The sequence below is a fragment of the Pelophylax lessonae genome (genome assembly GCF_965119305.1).
Source record: "Pelophylax lessonae genome assembly, chromosome: 2".
Taxonomy (NCBI): domain Eukaryota; kingdom Metazoa; phylum Chordata; class Amphibia; order Anura; family Ranidae; genus Pelophylax; species Pelophylax lessonae.
In genome coordinates, this window is record NC_138769.1 from 265,091,991 (window position 1) to 265,108,972 (window position 16,982).

At 45.6% G+C, this 16,982-nt stretch overlaps 1 protein-coding gene across 3 annotated transcripts in view; it reads right to left on the bottom strand.

Moving 5' to 3' along the window:
* Window positions 1–16,982, bottom strand: part of TMCC2 (transmembrane and coiled-coil domain family 2) — a 248,176-nt gene that overhangs the window by 37,744 nt on the left and 193,450 nt on the right. For all 3 annotated transcript variants that reach the window (XM_082245570.1, XM_082245569.1, XM_082245571.1), the window contains one exon: window positions 9,697–10,388. In XM_082245570.1, coding sequence (XP_082101696.1) covers window positions 9,697–10,388 — 692 coding nt within the window. The remainder of the gene's footprint in view (window positions 1–9,696; window positions 10,389–16,982) is intronic.

Consider the following 16,982-nt stretch of genomic DNA (forward strand, 5'->3'; position numbering starts at 1 on the left):
GGAACAGCCGCACTAAGAACCTTGCGGCCAAAGGAAGCATCCGCCGATGCCTGAACATCTACTTTGTAGAATTTTGTGAAAGTGTGTACGGTCGACCAAGTCGCCGCCTTACACACCTGGGCTACAGAAGCCCCATGACGACAGGCCCAAGACGTACTCAGAGATCTAGTAGAGTGCGCCTTCACAGGCACAGGGGGAACCTTCCCCTGCAAAGCATAGGCCTGTTCAATGGTCTGCCTGATCCATTTGGCAATGGTAGAGGCGGAAGCCGCCATGCCCTTCCGAGGACCCTCTGGAAGAACAAACAAGGAGTCCGTCTTTCGAAAAGACTCAGTCGATTTAAGGTAAACCCTAATCGCCCGAACAACATCCAGAGAATGCAATCTCACCTCCTTTGGATGTTTAGGCTTCGTGCACAACGAAGGCAAAACAATATCCTCGTTAAGATGGAATTCCGAAACTCGTTTCGGCAGAAAAGAAGGATTAGGTCGCAAGACCACCTTATCCAAATGAACAACCAGGTACGGAGACTTGCAGGACAAAGCCGCCAGTTCCGACACTCTGCGAGCCGAAGTGATCGCCACCAAAAAGGCGACCTTTTTGGACAACATAGACAACGAGATCTCCCTGATCTGTTCAAAAGGAGCACGTTGTAACACAGACAGGACTAGATTCAAGTCCCAAGGGGGCAAAGGATCCCTCCTAGGAGGAACCAGATGCCGCACACCCTGAATAAAAGTGCCAACCAAGGAGTTGGAAGCCACGGGACGTTGAAACAGAACGGCCAGCGCAGACACCTGACCCTTTATCGTAGCCAGCGCCAAACGCTGATCGACACCCGTCTGAAGGAAAGACAGCACACGGGAAACCGAGTACGTGCGGGGTGAAAACCCCCTGGACTCACACCAGGCAAAATAGGCCTTCCAAGTACGGTAATAAACCTTTCCCGAGGAAGACTTCCTCGCGTTGATCAAGGTATGAACAACCTCTGGAGAGAGACCCTTCTCCTTCAGGACCTCGGTCTCAACAGCCAGGCCGTCAAAGCCAGCGACTGTAAAGCAGGATGGTAAATCGGTCCTTGAGACAGTAGATCGTCCCGAAGAGGCAGACGCCAGGGGGCGTCGACCGCCAGATTCACGAGGTCTGCGTACCAGGACCGGCGAGGCCAGTCCGGTGCCACAAGAATCACCGTGCTGCGTTCCGAGTGTAACCTGCGAAGGAACCGGGACAGCAACTGAATCGGTGGAAACGCGTACATCAGCCTGTACTGATGCCACGGGGCCACTAACGCGTCCGACGCGTCTGCCCGAGGGTCGCGCGTCCTTGCCACGAACCTCTTCACCTTGTAGTTGAGGCGAGACGCGAACAGGTCCACATCTGGAAGACCCCACTTCGCGCACAACATCTGGAAGACAGCCGGGTGGAGAGACCATTCCCCCTGATCCAGGGTCTGGCGACTCAGATAGTCCGCCTGCCAGTTCTCCACTCCCGGAATGTGAACCGCCGTTATCGCCGGGACATGAGTCTCGGCCCAAGACAGAATGTCGGCCACTTCTCGAGCCGCTCGGGCACTCCTGGTGCCCCCTTGGTGGTTGATGTAGGCCACCGCCGTGGCATTGTCCGTCTGCACCCGAACCGGGCAGCCCTGCAGCCGGTCCGTCCAGCGATGAAGACAGAGCCTTATCGCACGCAATTCCAGAATGTTGATCGGGAGGGAAGACTCCCCCTCCGACCAGGTCCCCTGGGCGTACAGAACGCCCAGAACACCACCCCAGCCCGACAGGCTGGCATCCGTGGTGATTATCGTCCACGAGATCGGACGAAACGACTTGCCCCCGGACACCAACGGGGACTGGAGCCACCACAGAAGGTTTTCCCTGGTGCGATGACTCAACGAGATCTGAAGATCCAGAGATTGAGGTCGCCCGTCCCACTTGGACAAGATCTCCGCCTGGAGACCCCGCGTGTGAAACTGCGCGAAAGGAATCGCCTCGAAAGCCGAGACCATCAATCCCAGACATCTCATACACGTCCGCAGAGACGAGTTCGGAACGTCCCTGAGGGACCTGACTTCCTCCTGAAGAGTCCTGAGTTTGTCTTCCGGCAGGAAGACCTTCGCCTGCACCGAGTCCAGTATCATTCCCAGATAGGGAAGACGAACCGACGGACTCAGTGTCGACTTTGGAACATTTATCGTCCAACCGAACTCCTGCAGAGTTTGCATCGTGACAGACAGGTCCTTCTCTAGACCCTGACTGGTCGCAGACCGAATCAGAATGTCGTCCAGATACCCCAGGACAGAAATGCCCTGGGCTCTCAATAATGCCAGAACCGGTGCAAGCACCTTGGTGAAGACCCGCGGAGCCGAGGCGAGCCCAAAGGGCAACGCCACGAACTGGTAGTGATCCTCCGCAATGGCAAATCGAAGGTATCTCTGATGACCCTCGAATATGGGGATGTGAAGATACGCATCCTTCAAGTCGATGGAGGCCATGAATTCCCCCGGAACCAGGGCAGCCACCACCGAGCGCAGGGATTCCATGCGGAACTTGCGAACCCGCACAGAGCGGTTCAGAGCTTTCAAGTCCAGAATTGGACGAACCTTGCCCTCCTTTCTGGGCACGGTGAACAGATTGGAATAAAACCCCCGAAATCTGTCCCGATGAGGCACCGGAACCACCACTCCCTGAGCCCTCAGGTCCCGCACCGCCAGGTGCAGATCCCGCAGGCGCTCTGGAGACAGTTGTAGATTTGAGGGAAAAAATCTGCTCTCTGGCCGAGAGAGAAACTCGATCTTGTAACCAGATCGAACGATTTCCAGAACCCATCTGTCCCGCACACGGGCCAACCAGGGCTGAAGAAAACCGAGCAAGCGTCCCCCCACCCCAAAACTGGGTGAGGGCGCCCCTTCAGGCCGAACTGTTATGGGCCGCAGGTCCGGATTGGCCGGACTTCTGTTTCCCAGACCAGGGTTTCTTCTGAGAGCCCTGGCCCTTGAACGGTTTGCCCTTGTAGTGCGGCCGAAAGGCACGAAAGGACCCCTGAGGGGGCCGAAAATGAGCATGCTTCTTCCCAGAAGCCCCCTTAGCCTTGGGGAAATGGGGCAAGAGAGTGCTCTTACCCCCGGTAATCCCCTTAATCAACACATCCAGGGACTCCCCAAAAAGGCGAGACCCATCATAAGGCAGATTGGCTAAGGTTTTACGTGAAGATTGGTCCACCGACCAACATTTCAACCAAACCAGGCGGCGAGACAACACCGCCACGCTGTGCACACGCGCGGCCAACGGAATCAGGTCCAGGTCCGCATTACACAGATACATGACACCCTGGTGGATCTGATCCACCATATCCAGGGTCGCCGCCGAGGCCGAATCGGCCACTAGGACGCGCCTAAGCATCTGCGTCCAACTTGCGATCGCCTGGGCCGCCATGAGAGAAGCAAACAGAGCCTTAAGCATAGAACCCGTAACAGAATAAGTATGACGGGCAAGAGACTCCAGTCTCCTATCCGTGGCATCACGGAAAACAGGGGATCCCTCTGCAGGGATCGCAGTGGCTTTGTTCAAAACCGCAATAGCATGATCCACTGGCGGAGGCACACACCACCGTTCATCAGTGGCAGGCGAGAAAGGATAACGCAGCTTAAATTTACTTGGTACCGCAAAAGGCTTGCGCAAATCGCGCCATTGGTCCTTAACAGCGCGCTGAAAATCAGCATTGCAGGGAAAAACCTGCGGCGTCCTGCGTTTTCTCTGCGTCCCATAAGCCGCCAAGGCAGCTGGGGGACACACCTCGTCCTGCAAACGTAGCGTCTGCTTAATGGAAGCAATCAACTCATCCATGATTGCAAGCTCTTCAGGCGAGCCAGGGGGAGAATTATCAACCCCCTCAACTTCAGCCTCTACCTCAGACCCCACTAGATCAAGAGAGGAGCGGGACCCCGATAGGGGGGTCCCCGCCAGAACAGCCCCATCACCTTCACCCTCAGAATCAGAGGACAGAGCAACTCTGGGCCGTTTAGTAGATTGAGCAGCCACCAGCATTTGCACCTGTGCAGCAAGGCCAGCCACAATAGTGGCCAAATCCCCCCCTGGGGGGGAAACAGCGGTCCCCTGGCTTTCCACCAATACTGTGGGAAACTTGCCCTCCTGAGAATCCATTGCCCCTGTATGCCAGACAACCAAGGGTTAACTGCCCCCTTACAGCAAGCGCGGCAAGCGCAGCCCACCGCACCACACTCAGGCACAATGAGACCCCCACAGGGAATATACAGACTGAATACAGGCAATGGAACACAGGAATAGAAGGATAAAACCTGAGGAGACTCCGCTGCTGCTGCTGCCTCGATCGGTGCTTCCAGGAGAGAGGAAGTGATGCTGCCAGGGCGCTCTATGTAAGCCTATGGAGGCTACAAGAAAATGGCCGCCGTGCATGTAAACCATGCGGCCGGAGCGGGCGCCGGTAAAATGGCGCCGTTTGGCGCCAAAATCGCCGCTCCACAGTGCATAAAATCACACACAATATTATCCCATTATATGGATACATGTTAGATCGCCGCAGCGATCGCTGTATATGCCCCAACATGCCATTAAAAACATGCCCCACAGCACACAGCTCCTCACACTGCCCAGCCTGACATACTCAGTGTCATACAGCTCCCCCCCCCCTTGCAGCCCACAGCATGCAGCCGAGATATAGGGAGACAAGCAGTGTGATTAAAGGCAGGTTACACAGTCCCAGACTGAGACCCCCCCCAGACAGACAGGTCCCCACATAGATACACTTACCTCACATGGCGTGGGGAACCCGCACAGGCGAACAAGCCGCTGCACATGAGGCAGGGAGAGTCGCAATTCAAGACGCACACAATGGCGGTTCAGAAACCGCACAGCGTCCGGTGAGGTAGCCACCTCACCAATCATCCCTGCACCGAACAGGGATGGGTCGTTCACCGTGCCAGGAGCGTTACCTGGCTGAACGCTCGATGGCAGACTGGGAAGCCACTGACCCACGACCTGCGACCAGGGGGATCAGCCCGAGACCCAGTCCGCATGATCCTCTTCGTCCGAAGAACTAACTAATGCTGACAAAAATAACAGCTAAGTAAAGGTAGAGAGAAAACTCAAACAAAATATCAAAAAGAAGAAAGAGTCTGGGACAAAAAGTCCCAGCACAGAGAGAGCCAGCCACTCCTGACAAGCTAGACATTAAAACTGAGATATGGTTGCAGGAAGTAGGAGGGTATTGACTGAGGGGACCACCCCTTGAGGGTGGGATATGTTAAAGCTTTATTGTTAACATATTCTGTTGCCTAGCTACTCCTTCGGAGCAAAGTCTAATACCCCATATGTGACGAATATGAAGAGGCGGCGACTGTCGGAGGACGTAAGAGAAAAAAGGTTTTAATGACAATTAAAAAAAAAAAAAAATCATACTTTAACCACTTGCCGACTGCCTAACGCCGATCTACGTCGGCAGTCAGCCCCTCACAGGCAAAGTGACGTAGGGCTACGTCACTAGCTTGTGAGGGTCTAGGGAGCGAGCGCGCGCCCCCGGAGGCGCGCTCCCGCTCCCGCGTGGTCACGGACCCCCCCGCGCGTGTGACCAGCGGACCCGATGTCCGCCGGTCACTCGGCGATCGGCGGGGGAGAGGGAGAATGTCAGGCAGCTTGTGTAAACAAGCTGCCTGTCATTCTCCTCGCTGTAAAGACACTGATAAAACGGATCTAGTATGTAGATCCGTTGATCAGTGTCCTTACAGCTCAAACCACAGCCAATCACAGTAGAAAGCACGCCCCTAGGGATACACACAGCCCCTCCCTTCCAAATAAAGTTAACCCCTTCACAACCAGTGTATTTTTACAGTAACAGTGCATATGTATAGCACTGATTACTGTAGAAATGTCACTGGTAACCCCAAAAGTGTCACAAATGTCAGTCAAGGGTCCGATCTGTCCGCCCCAATGTCGCAGTACCGCAAAAAAAATCGCAGATCGCCGCCATTACGCGTTAAAAAAAAACAACAAAAATGACAAAAATCTTTCCCTTTGTTAGTAAACGCGATAACTTTTGCGCAAACCAATCAAAATACGCTTTTTGTGATTTTTTTTACCAAACATATGTAGCATAAAACAAATTGGCCGAAAATTTTAAAAAAATTTGATTTTTACTTTTTTTTGGGGGGAATTTCATATAAAAAAAATGTGAAAAATATTGTTATTTTTGCAAAATTGACGCTCTTTTTTTGTTTATAGCGCGTGATCAAAAAATCGCACAGGTGATCAAATGCCACCAAAAGAAAGCTCTGTTTGTGGGAAAAAAAGGATGTCAAATTCGTTTAGGTACAGCGTCGCACGACCACGCAATTGTCCGTTAAAGTCACGCAGTGCCGAATCGCAAAATACCCCCTGGTCAGGAAGGGGGTAAAATCTTCCGGGGCTTAAGTGGTTAAGTTCATTTAGATTATGAGAATAAATACACTGGGGTCAATTCACTAAGAGTTAAATAACAGCTGGTAAAATTGTGCTTGCCGTAAATCAGTTTTAAAAGTGAAATTCACTAAGAATTTTGTGATATTTGTTTGATTGAGCAGTAATTGCCGCATTTTCTCATGCGGTAGTTTACCGCATTAAGCTGGTTGCTAAAAAAAAAAAAGTGTGGGGTCCTCCCCATGCATACCAGTTCCCATGCATATATAGAACACGCTGCAGCAAAAATGACATTTCCAAAGAAAAAAAAATGAATGAAATGACATTTAAATTGCCAGCAAAACAATACCATTGCTGGCAATAGAAATTTTTTTTAAAAAAACGGTGGTGTAAGCCCCCTGCCTTTTTCATAATTTTTAATAGCCAGCATGTTCTTTTTTCATTCAGCTGTCAGTGGTAATCAGCTGACAGCTGATGAGTCATCCGTTATTAAGGACGCGGTGGCTGGTTTCCCGGTCCGCTCCTTAGCAACCAGCTGGGGGGGGGGGGCAAATACCGCATGTGATACCACCAGCAAAACCCTGGTGATAAAAAATTGCATGTTTTTTTTACTCTCTGGCCTGTTTTTGAATTGGACTTACCTTACCAAATGTTTTTTTAATTATATTTACCAGCACATTTTTTATTTTGCTGTAAATACCGCATAATTGTTTTTTTTTTTTTGTGAATTGGCTTTATTTACCACATGCAATAATTTATGCAAATGAGTCAGGTGACTGTGTTATCACATGCGGTAAACTTTACCTTCTAAATAAACCCCCTTATGTCAATTCTATGTGTCAATTTATCTGTAGGCACTGTTTAAATAAAGAGCTAATGTTTGCCTGTTCAAATATATTGAAAACCTTAACAATTTTTCAGAGTGTGTGTTTATTTTTTTACACGGATGTAGACAGTAGTATAAAAGTTCTCCTTCAATTTAATTTCAATTCGATTTTTCCCTTTTGACCATTTTTTCCCCTTTTCCAATATACTGAAATGAAAAACAGATGCAAAGCATCTATTTGCATAAATAGTTGGAGCTACAGACAGCAATATAAGACAGAGATAAAACTAAAGATAAGATGCTTATCACGTTAGCAAATATCGGTATTTGCTAACGTGATACCGATATTCAAAAAGGGCAGAGGCACATGTCCCAGGAAATTATAGGCTTGTCAGTCTGGCATCGATAGTATGTAAACTTCTGGAGGGGTTGATAAGGGACTGTATCGTAGAGTTTGCTAAAAACAACAACATCATCAGCAGTAATCAGCACGGGTTTACAAATGGGCTTTGTCAAACCAATCTCTTAACATTCTACGAGGAGGTGAGCTGTGAGCTAGATAGGGCGAGACCAGTGGATGTGGTGTACCTGGATTTCGCTAAGGCGTTTGATACAGTTCCCCACAAGCGCTTAATTTATCTTTTAAGGTCTGCAGGCATCGACCGCAAGGTTTGCTCTTGGATACGGAACTGGCTAAAAGGGCCTGTCCAAAGGGTGGTAATAAATAGCGCATACTCAGACTGGTCTGAGGTGGTAAGTGGGGTCCCCCAAGGCTCAGTCCTGGGACCAACCTTGTTCAATTTATTCATAAACAGCATTGAGGACGGGATCAGTAGTTCTATATCAGTTTTTGCAGACAAAATTGGGCAGGGCAATAACTGCACAGCATGAAGCAGATATCCTACAGAATGACCTGGACAAAATAACAGAGTGGGCAACGACGTGGCAAATGAGGTTTAATGTGGAGAAGTGTAAGGTTTTGCACTTGGGGAAAAAAAACATAAAAGCACAATACACTTTAGGGGGGGAACCTTTGGGGGAATCAAAAATGGAGAAAGATCTGGGAGTCTTGGTAGAGGATAGACTAGGCAATAGCATGCAATGTCAAGCGGCAGCTGCCAAAGCCGGCAGAATATTAGCATGCATAAAGAAAGGGATGTATTCTAGAGATAAAACTATAATCCTTCCACTTTATAAAACTCTGGTCCGACCACATCTGGAGTATTTTGTCCAGTTCTTGTCGCCAGTCTTTAGGAGGGATGTGTTGGAGCTGGAGAGAGTCCAGAGAAAGGCAGATTAGGGGATTGGAGGACCTTAATTATGAAGAGCGTCTGCAATCGTTTGATTTATTCTCCCTGGAGAAGAGACGCCTGAGGGAACATGATAGCAATTTATAAATATCTCAATGGTGATCTCGGCATAGAAAAAAAGCTATTTAGTCAAAGGGATTGCATGAGGACTCGAGGGCATACAATGCGATTAGAGGAGAAGTTTTAACCTCAGGCAACGTAGGGGGTTCTTTACTGTTAGGACTACAAGATTGTGGAATTCTCTAACACAAGAGGTGGTTTCTGCAGGAAGTATGGTGGCTCTCAAAAGACTCTTAGATGTTCTTCTCAAGGATCAGAACATTCAGGGGTATGAGAGATGATAACGGCCACACACACCTACACAGGTTGAACTGGATGGACTATTGTCTTTATTCAACCTCACCTACTATGTAACTATATGTAACTATGTAGTGTGTGCTTGTGTTTGTGTAGCTCACCCATAGAGGAAGGTTTACAAATCTATTAGAATCTGATTATTTGCTGTGATGTATCAAATTATTAGTGAAGGCAGTTTGGTACACTTATCAAATTAAAGCGGAGTTCCGGCCTCAAATACCTTTTTTAACTAAAAATACCCCTATAATACGAATCCATCACCCTTTACAGAACCGCTATTCTCATACTTACAAGGTGTACAGTATTGGATTTTAGTCAAACTCTTACTTCTAAAAACGCTGTCTGGGCACGGCCATCTTAGACGTGGGCATCTGAAGCCGCAGTGTAATCTGCTGTGTCCTTCTTCCTGATTCCAGGGAGTATTCTGGGAGTTCTTTCTGATTCCAGCCTCCTGGGAGTGATGACAAACAGCTCCCAGGATGCAATGCAAAGGCGGAAGTGATGTCGGTGGCCGTGGCCACAGAGGGGGAAGAAGGAGGAAGTACAATCAAAAATGCCCTGAAAATAAGGTAAGGGACCCCCGAAAAAAATTGAAAATGCCCAATTGTTGATCAGCATAGCGAGCACTCCAGGCATCACTAAAGTTGCAAAATAGGCCGGAACTCCACTTTAAATGCATTCACTTATTACAGCGAGCTGGTATGTTAATGAAGTTGTAAAATTTGCATCATACTTTGCCAACTAAAATATATGCTAAATTTACAATACTAACCTGTAGCGCTCTTCTTGGAGACACTGTGTCATGTAGCTGTAGTCTCGCTGCAGTTGTGATTTTAGGTCTTCTATTGAATCCTCAAGATGACTCTGCCCATCTTTGATTTCACAGAGTTCCTCAAGAATGGCATCAAATCCCCCATGATGCCCATGGTGATGCCCATCTAGAGTGTTAGATCTTGGGCTACCAGGTCCTGCAGGTCCAGCCCCAGAATTACTTCCTCCTCCAGCTGAGCCTGAGGTAGCACTAGAGCATTCATCATCACTCCCATACTTGGGACTTGGCGCCAGAGTTGCACTGCCACTCAGTGCTCTTGCACCCCCTTGTGTCTCACTGTCTTCTTCTATGCCGTCTTTTAGATGGGGGATATTGTCAGCACTGCCAAATTTGTTGCGAATAAGGCTAGCAAACTCTCTCGGCTTTGACACCACTGCTGTGTGCGTGACCTGTGACAGGCCAGAAAGCCCTCCCTTAACACCTTCGACTACTCCTCCACCAAAGCCACTAATGCCTGCCCTCACGTTGGCTCCCACATCTTTTAGTCCTTGCTGCATGTCCCTCAAGACATCCTTTGGCTGTCGTGATATACCATTCTGTTCAATCTCCTTCAGTTTCTTATGATAATGTTCCAACTTTTTGTGTAACTGAGCAATTGTTTGTGCAGATTTCTGGTTCTTCTTCTCAAAAACCTGGTGTAGTTGGAAAAAAAGAAATACAAAATGTAAGAAAAACAAGTATTTGTTGACAACCCCCCAACCATCTTTAATATTAGCGTTTCATTGTTTATCCACTTCTGAAATATAAAATCATTAATGGATATGGAGGGAACCTATGTGCATATTACATTCTACAGACATGAGCCCCAAATAGAACAAGATTAAGGGATTTGAGGATACTATTGATTTTTGCATATTACACAGACTGATTTTTTGAAAAATATATTTCTAAAAGTTCCCTCCACTTTTCAGACCATGTTTCATGTTACACCAATATTTAGTGTAATATGAAACACCCCTCGAATTGAACAAGGTTCTTTTCCCTGCTGGCTTCTGTCATATTTCAAATTGGCACAGTTGTGAACAGCTGTGTCAATCATTAACAGGAATCTGTGAATTAAAAAGCTACAAGTCCCATCTTCTACTGCAGCAGAGGGACTGTAGTTTTCAATGGAGTACAAGTGCAGTGACATCGCCACAATTGAAGTCCGCTGATACTTCCTCAAGCTCCATAGCTGAAGTACAGACTAGGGACTGGAGGAAGAATCTGCAGGAGCCAGAGCACTGCACCCACGATCTGACGATCACAGTTGCAATGCTTTACAGGCTCAAATGCAAAACAAATTAATGCACAATTTTGGAAAATGGGTGTCTTTATTTATTTTGCAAAAGGTAGAATTCTCCTTTTAATCCAGCAGCCCCTAAGCAATAACTGGCACTTCACATAGCGAGAAAAGATAAAGCTGTGCTAACATCTAACTTTGAGAGTGAAGACTTGTTAAGAATTGGGTGTTAACATCACATCAGGGGAAACCTATAGGTGCTACTAACACACTGGTGAAAATTTTCACGTTATCACACATGAAACTTCTTTCTTTTTTTGTATTATCACACACTATAGCAACTGTAAATGTAATTTATATGACACCTGAGGTGTGTGGCATGGACTCTTTCCACTTCATGGCTCACTCCATAAGTGGATCAAAATCATCTTAATCCTTTATACTCAAATAGTTTGCAAAAACAAATTAATCTGTCTAAGATACTGCTTTTCAAAACTATTCTATTTCAATAATTTTTAGGTTTTCAAAAAGAGAGAAATCTGTTACAGCAATACGTTACAATACAAAGGAATAGAAGATACCCCATAGGGAGGGTAAACACAAGATCGCCAGGAGTGAGTTCACAAGTACAGTAACATAAAGTGGGATAGAGCAGATAGCTTTGCTATCAGAAAACAATGACGGATATTAAAATACGAAACGCATGAAAGATTTCACCCGAGAGTCTTCAAAGGGAGGGTGAGGGGGAATGGGCTAAACAAACAACATAACCAGATAGTAATATAATGTCCCAAGTTTTCTTCAAAACTAGTCCAAACTAGGAAAATAATTATTTAAGTCTACCTATAATCATGCATGGTAAAATTAGTGACCTGAGGTGATTTAACCCTTTCAAAACGTTGTTTATTCAGACTGGCAATATATCGAAACCTCTTAAGGAAGCTATAATTTTATAACAACAACTTTGGACCAGGTCAAATTTGTTTTATCTGTGGTATTACTGTGCATATTAACATGTAATATTGCATAAGAAAATATTATGATTATCCCATGTTGCCTGCAGCTCTAGAGCCTGCTGACTGCAAGTTTTCATTAGTTTTTACCTTCTATGCTGAGCTCCATTCAGAACACACAAGAAAAATGAAAACATGAAAAACTGTCCCTCTTTATACCTGTAAACTTTTAAAAATGTTTAATAATAAAAATCAATCTCTCACACCTTCTACAGGTATCTCGTCTTTTTTTGTATGTCCTACAGGACAAACATTTTTTTTATGACACCCCCACCCCCCCCCCCCCCCCCCATCCAAGCGTGGGAAGAAGACCTTTATGCACCCTACACTACCTCCCAGTGGACCATGGCAATTCGCTATGCATATGCCATATCCCACTGTGTTACCCATTGGGAACTCACAAAAAATAACTACCTGGTATTACCTCACCTCATAATGTATTGCCCAATTCTCTTCTGGTGGATCCTCTTTATGCTGGCGAGGATGTTATGGGGTTAGAAATCTACTCCACATCTTCTGGACTGGTAAAAATCTACATATCTTCTGGCGGGCTGTGTTCCAACTCCATTCCAGTATCTCTGGAATTCTCACTACTCAAGAACCAGCTTTGTCAATCCTAAACCCTGGCATCGATAAATTTCCTCCTGTTTATCGAAGGATAGTCTCCAGCATCTTATTAGAGGCCACACTTACTATCACATGACACTGGAGGGGAGAAATGGCGCCCAACCTGGCCGAGGTCATAACCACTGCCCAGACTCATTACTCATTCGAAAGACTATTAGTGATTAGAATGGGCTCACTGCAGACCTTTGAAAGAGCTTGGCAACCATGGTTAGCTTGATATCGAAAATAATTTGTTGATGTTACTACTACATAAGAAACTTGTATCAAACTGTGATTTATGTAGATAATTTTTGCCCTGAGAGGCAACCTCTGTAATTATCCCTTTCCTTCTAGGTTCCTGCGGTTTCCAGGTGTTTGTATTTCTTAAAATCTAATAAAAAGTTTTTCTTTTTTTTAAATTGTGTCCTAAAGTATAATTAAAAGCAAACATTTTTCTTTTTTAAGCTTTGGACAGAGTGGAGAGAGATTAGAACATCAGGCGGGTTATTGTTGCTGTTTATACCCCTGTTAGGGAGATTAACCCTTTCTATTTGTCACATTTACTGTTATCACAGAAAGTTAAAGATCCCAAATTTTGGGTTGTCTGCAGAACAGTAATAAAGGGAAAAATCTATAAACAGGGACAATAATTCTAGTGACCCTAGTGACAACCATGGGTTCCCTCACTTTGGAGGTATTTCCTCTCAATTGAACTTCTTGTTTTGGCTAGGGACAGAAAGTAAATGAGACACAGATGGCAAACAAACTGACAGTTATACCCTCCATTAGGCCTGTTACATACAGGTAGTGTACTGTAGTGTAGTGCCCAGCGGGCTGAACAAAAAAAACAAAAAAAAAAACGGAGGAGCTTACTGTAGATCCCCGCTGAGCTATTGTTTGCTGACAGGGAGACTGCCGCCCCTCCATCAGAATACACCGGTCTGCGCTCACAGCCATTGACTGTGAGCACTGATCAGATGCTAATCGGCTGGTTTTCAAGGATGCCCGCTCAGCGGAAACCAGAAAAGCTGCTGTACACAGTGGCCATTTAAACTGGCCGATTGAGCCGGACGATATTTGGTCCGTGTGTACCAGCCTTTACTCTATCAAACATTTAAAAATGTTTTGCCTTCAATTTAAATTTGTGTATGTGCAAAATACAACCAGTGGTCTAAAGTTGCTTGTTTTATAAAATATATATTTTGCCTGTAAATGACAATATAACATTAATAATAATAAATGGAATATATCAACAAAGTGTGTGATGTAAACTGTTCCGACTTGTACATTTATTATCTACAGTTAACATTAATTCCGCTATGGTTATAATGGGAATGCCGGTATAAAATTTCTATATAATATTATTATGTTCGACTAGAAAAAAATGTTGGGGCATGTGCATGAAATATTAAATTATAGTAAACAGTCTGAACTACTCATAGGTTTAATTGCGATCAAAGATGCTCTGGCTTTCTGGCATAATGTACTATCTAGAGGTGATCTAAAAAAATAGCCGATCGGTTCTTAGCAACCCGTGTCTAATAATTTTGTAACAAGATTTGACTTTATTATATATTTCTAACCTGTGTTACTATAACCTGGACATTTGTATTGCCACCTTTAAGCGGTGTCTCTAAAAATAATGTGTCAGCTATTTCATAATGTAGCTGTTTATAGCTAGATAGGTATGGATCAACTCCCTTGTAAGAGCTCATTGAGGGCCCATTCAAACTGCAGAAAAGCACGGTAAAAAGTGTAACTTGGCAGGCATTTCCTTGATGCACAAAATTGCATCTGCTCTATGTCCGAAGCATTGCGGCGCCATTTTATGAGATTGGCACCCTAATCGCATAAAAAAAAATGGGATTTTTGACTTACCATAAAATCCATTTTTCTGATGTTCATTGGCGGACACAGCTCCTGTCATTCTTGACTATTGGGTTATGCTGCCACCAAAAAGGCCACCTTCTGGGACAATGTAAGCAGGGGAATATCCCGAATATTTTGATACCTGGCCCTTGATGGTGCTCAAGGCCATTTTCTGTCCAACCCCCTGTTGAAGGAAGGTTAAGATCGGAGCCACCGAGAAGGAGCGAGGATGCACCCCAAGAGACTTACACCACGCAATGTACGTCTTCCACGTACAATGGCAGATCTTCCTCAAAGTAGATTTCCTAGCTTTTAACAACGTCAATCACAGACTCAGACAGATCTCTATCCTTTAGCACCTGCAATTCAACAGCCAAGCCATCAAAGCCAGCGACTGTAAAGCAGTATGGAAGATCTGTCTTTAGGACAGCAGATCCTCCCTGAGAGGAAGCTTCCAAGGAACGTCGGCAACCAGCCGTACCAGATCGGCATACCAAGCCCGGCAGAGGCCAGTCCGGGGCCACTAAGATGACCGGAATCACTTCTGCCTCGATCCTGCATAGGAGTCTGGACAGAAGCTTGAGAGGAGGGAAGGGGTAAATCAGATGATACTGACCACACGGGGCAACCAGCGCGTCTGTGGCCTTTGCCAGTGGATCCCTTGAATGAGCCACAAACCTCTGCACCTTTCTGTTGAGTTGAGACACCAAAAATCCACCTCGGGAGTACCCCACTGGAGACATACAGTGGGGATCGAAAGTTTGGGCACCCCAGGTAAAAATTTGTATTAATGTGCATAAAGAAGCCAAGGAAAGATGGAAAAATCTCCAAAAGGCATCAAATTATAGATTAGATATTCTTATAATATGTCAACAAAAGTTAGATTTTATTTCCATCATTGACACTTTCAAAATTACAGAAAACAAAAAAATGGCGTCTGCAAAAGTTTGGGCACCCTGCAGAATTTATATCATGCACTGCCCCCTTTGCAAGGCTGAGACCTGCCAGTGTCATGGATTGTTCTCAATCATCGTCTGGGAAGACCAGGTGATGTCAATCTCAAAGGTTTTAAATGCCCAGACTCATCTGACCTTGCCTTAACAATCAGATGATCAGATCTTCTAAGCAGTTGTCTAGAAAACTGAAACTGAAAATAGTTGACGCTCACAAAGGAGAAGGCTATAAGAAGATAGCAAAGCGTTTTCAGATGTCAATATCCTCTGTTCGAAATGTAATTAAGAAATGGCAGTCATCAGGAACAGTGGAAGTTAAAGCAAGATCTGGAAGACCAAGAAAAATATCAGACAGAACAGCTCGCAGGATTGTGAGAAAAACAATTCAAAATCCACGTTTGACTGCACGATCCCTCCAGAAAGTTCTGGCAGACACTGGAGTTGTGGTACACTATTCCACTATAAAGAGATGCTTGTACAAATATGGTCTTCATGGAAGAGTCATCAGAATAAAACCTCTTCTACGTCCTCACCACAAAAATCAGCGTTTGAACTTTGCAAATGAACATATAGACAAACCTGGTGCATTTTGGAAACAAGTTCTGTGGACCGATGAGGTTAAAATTGAAATTTTTGGCCGGAATGAGCAAAGGTACGTTTGGAGAAGAAGGGGCACAGAATTTAATGAAAAGAACCTCTGTCCAACTGTAAAGCATGGGGGTGGATCAATCATGCTTTGGGGTTTTAGTGCAGCCAGTGGCACAGGGAACATCTCACGAGTAGAAGGAAAAATGGATTCAATAAAATTTTGGATGGTAACTTGATGCCATCTGTGAAAAAGCTGAAGTTAAAGAGAGGATGGCTTCTACAAATGGATAATGATCCTAAACACACCTCGAAATCCACGGGTGATTACATCAAGAGGCGTAAACTGAAGGTTTTGCCATGGCCTTCACAATCTCCTGACCTCAACCTAATTGAAAATCTATGGATAGACCTTAAAAGAGCAGTGCGTGACAGACAGCCCAGAAATCTCAAAGAACTGGAAGACTTTTGTAAGGAAGAATGGGCAAAGATACCTCAAACAAGAATTTAAAGACTCTTGGCTGGCTACAAAAAACGTTTACAAAAAGCGTTTACAAGCTGTGATACTTGCCAAAGGGGGCAGTACAAGATATTAACTCTGCAGGGTGCCCAAACTTTTGCAGACGCCATTTTTTTGTTTTCTGTTATTTTGAAAGTGTAAATGATGGAAATAAAATCTAACTTTTGTTGACATATTATAAGAATGTCTAATCTGTAATTTGATGCCTTTTGGAGATTTTTCCATCTTTCCTTGGCTTCTTTATGCACATTAATACAAATTTTTACCTGCGGTGCCCAAACTTTCGATCCCCACTGTAGCTGATGAAACACCTCCGAATGAAGGGACCACTCCCCGTGGTCCAGCGCCTGCCAACTGAGGTTGCCAAGGACCCCTCCCCAGCTGGTCCAGTACAAGGGGAGGAAGGATTTTCCCAACCGAAGCTCCAGAGAGCGAAGTCACCATATCTGGGACTCCCC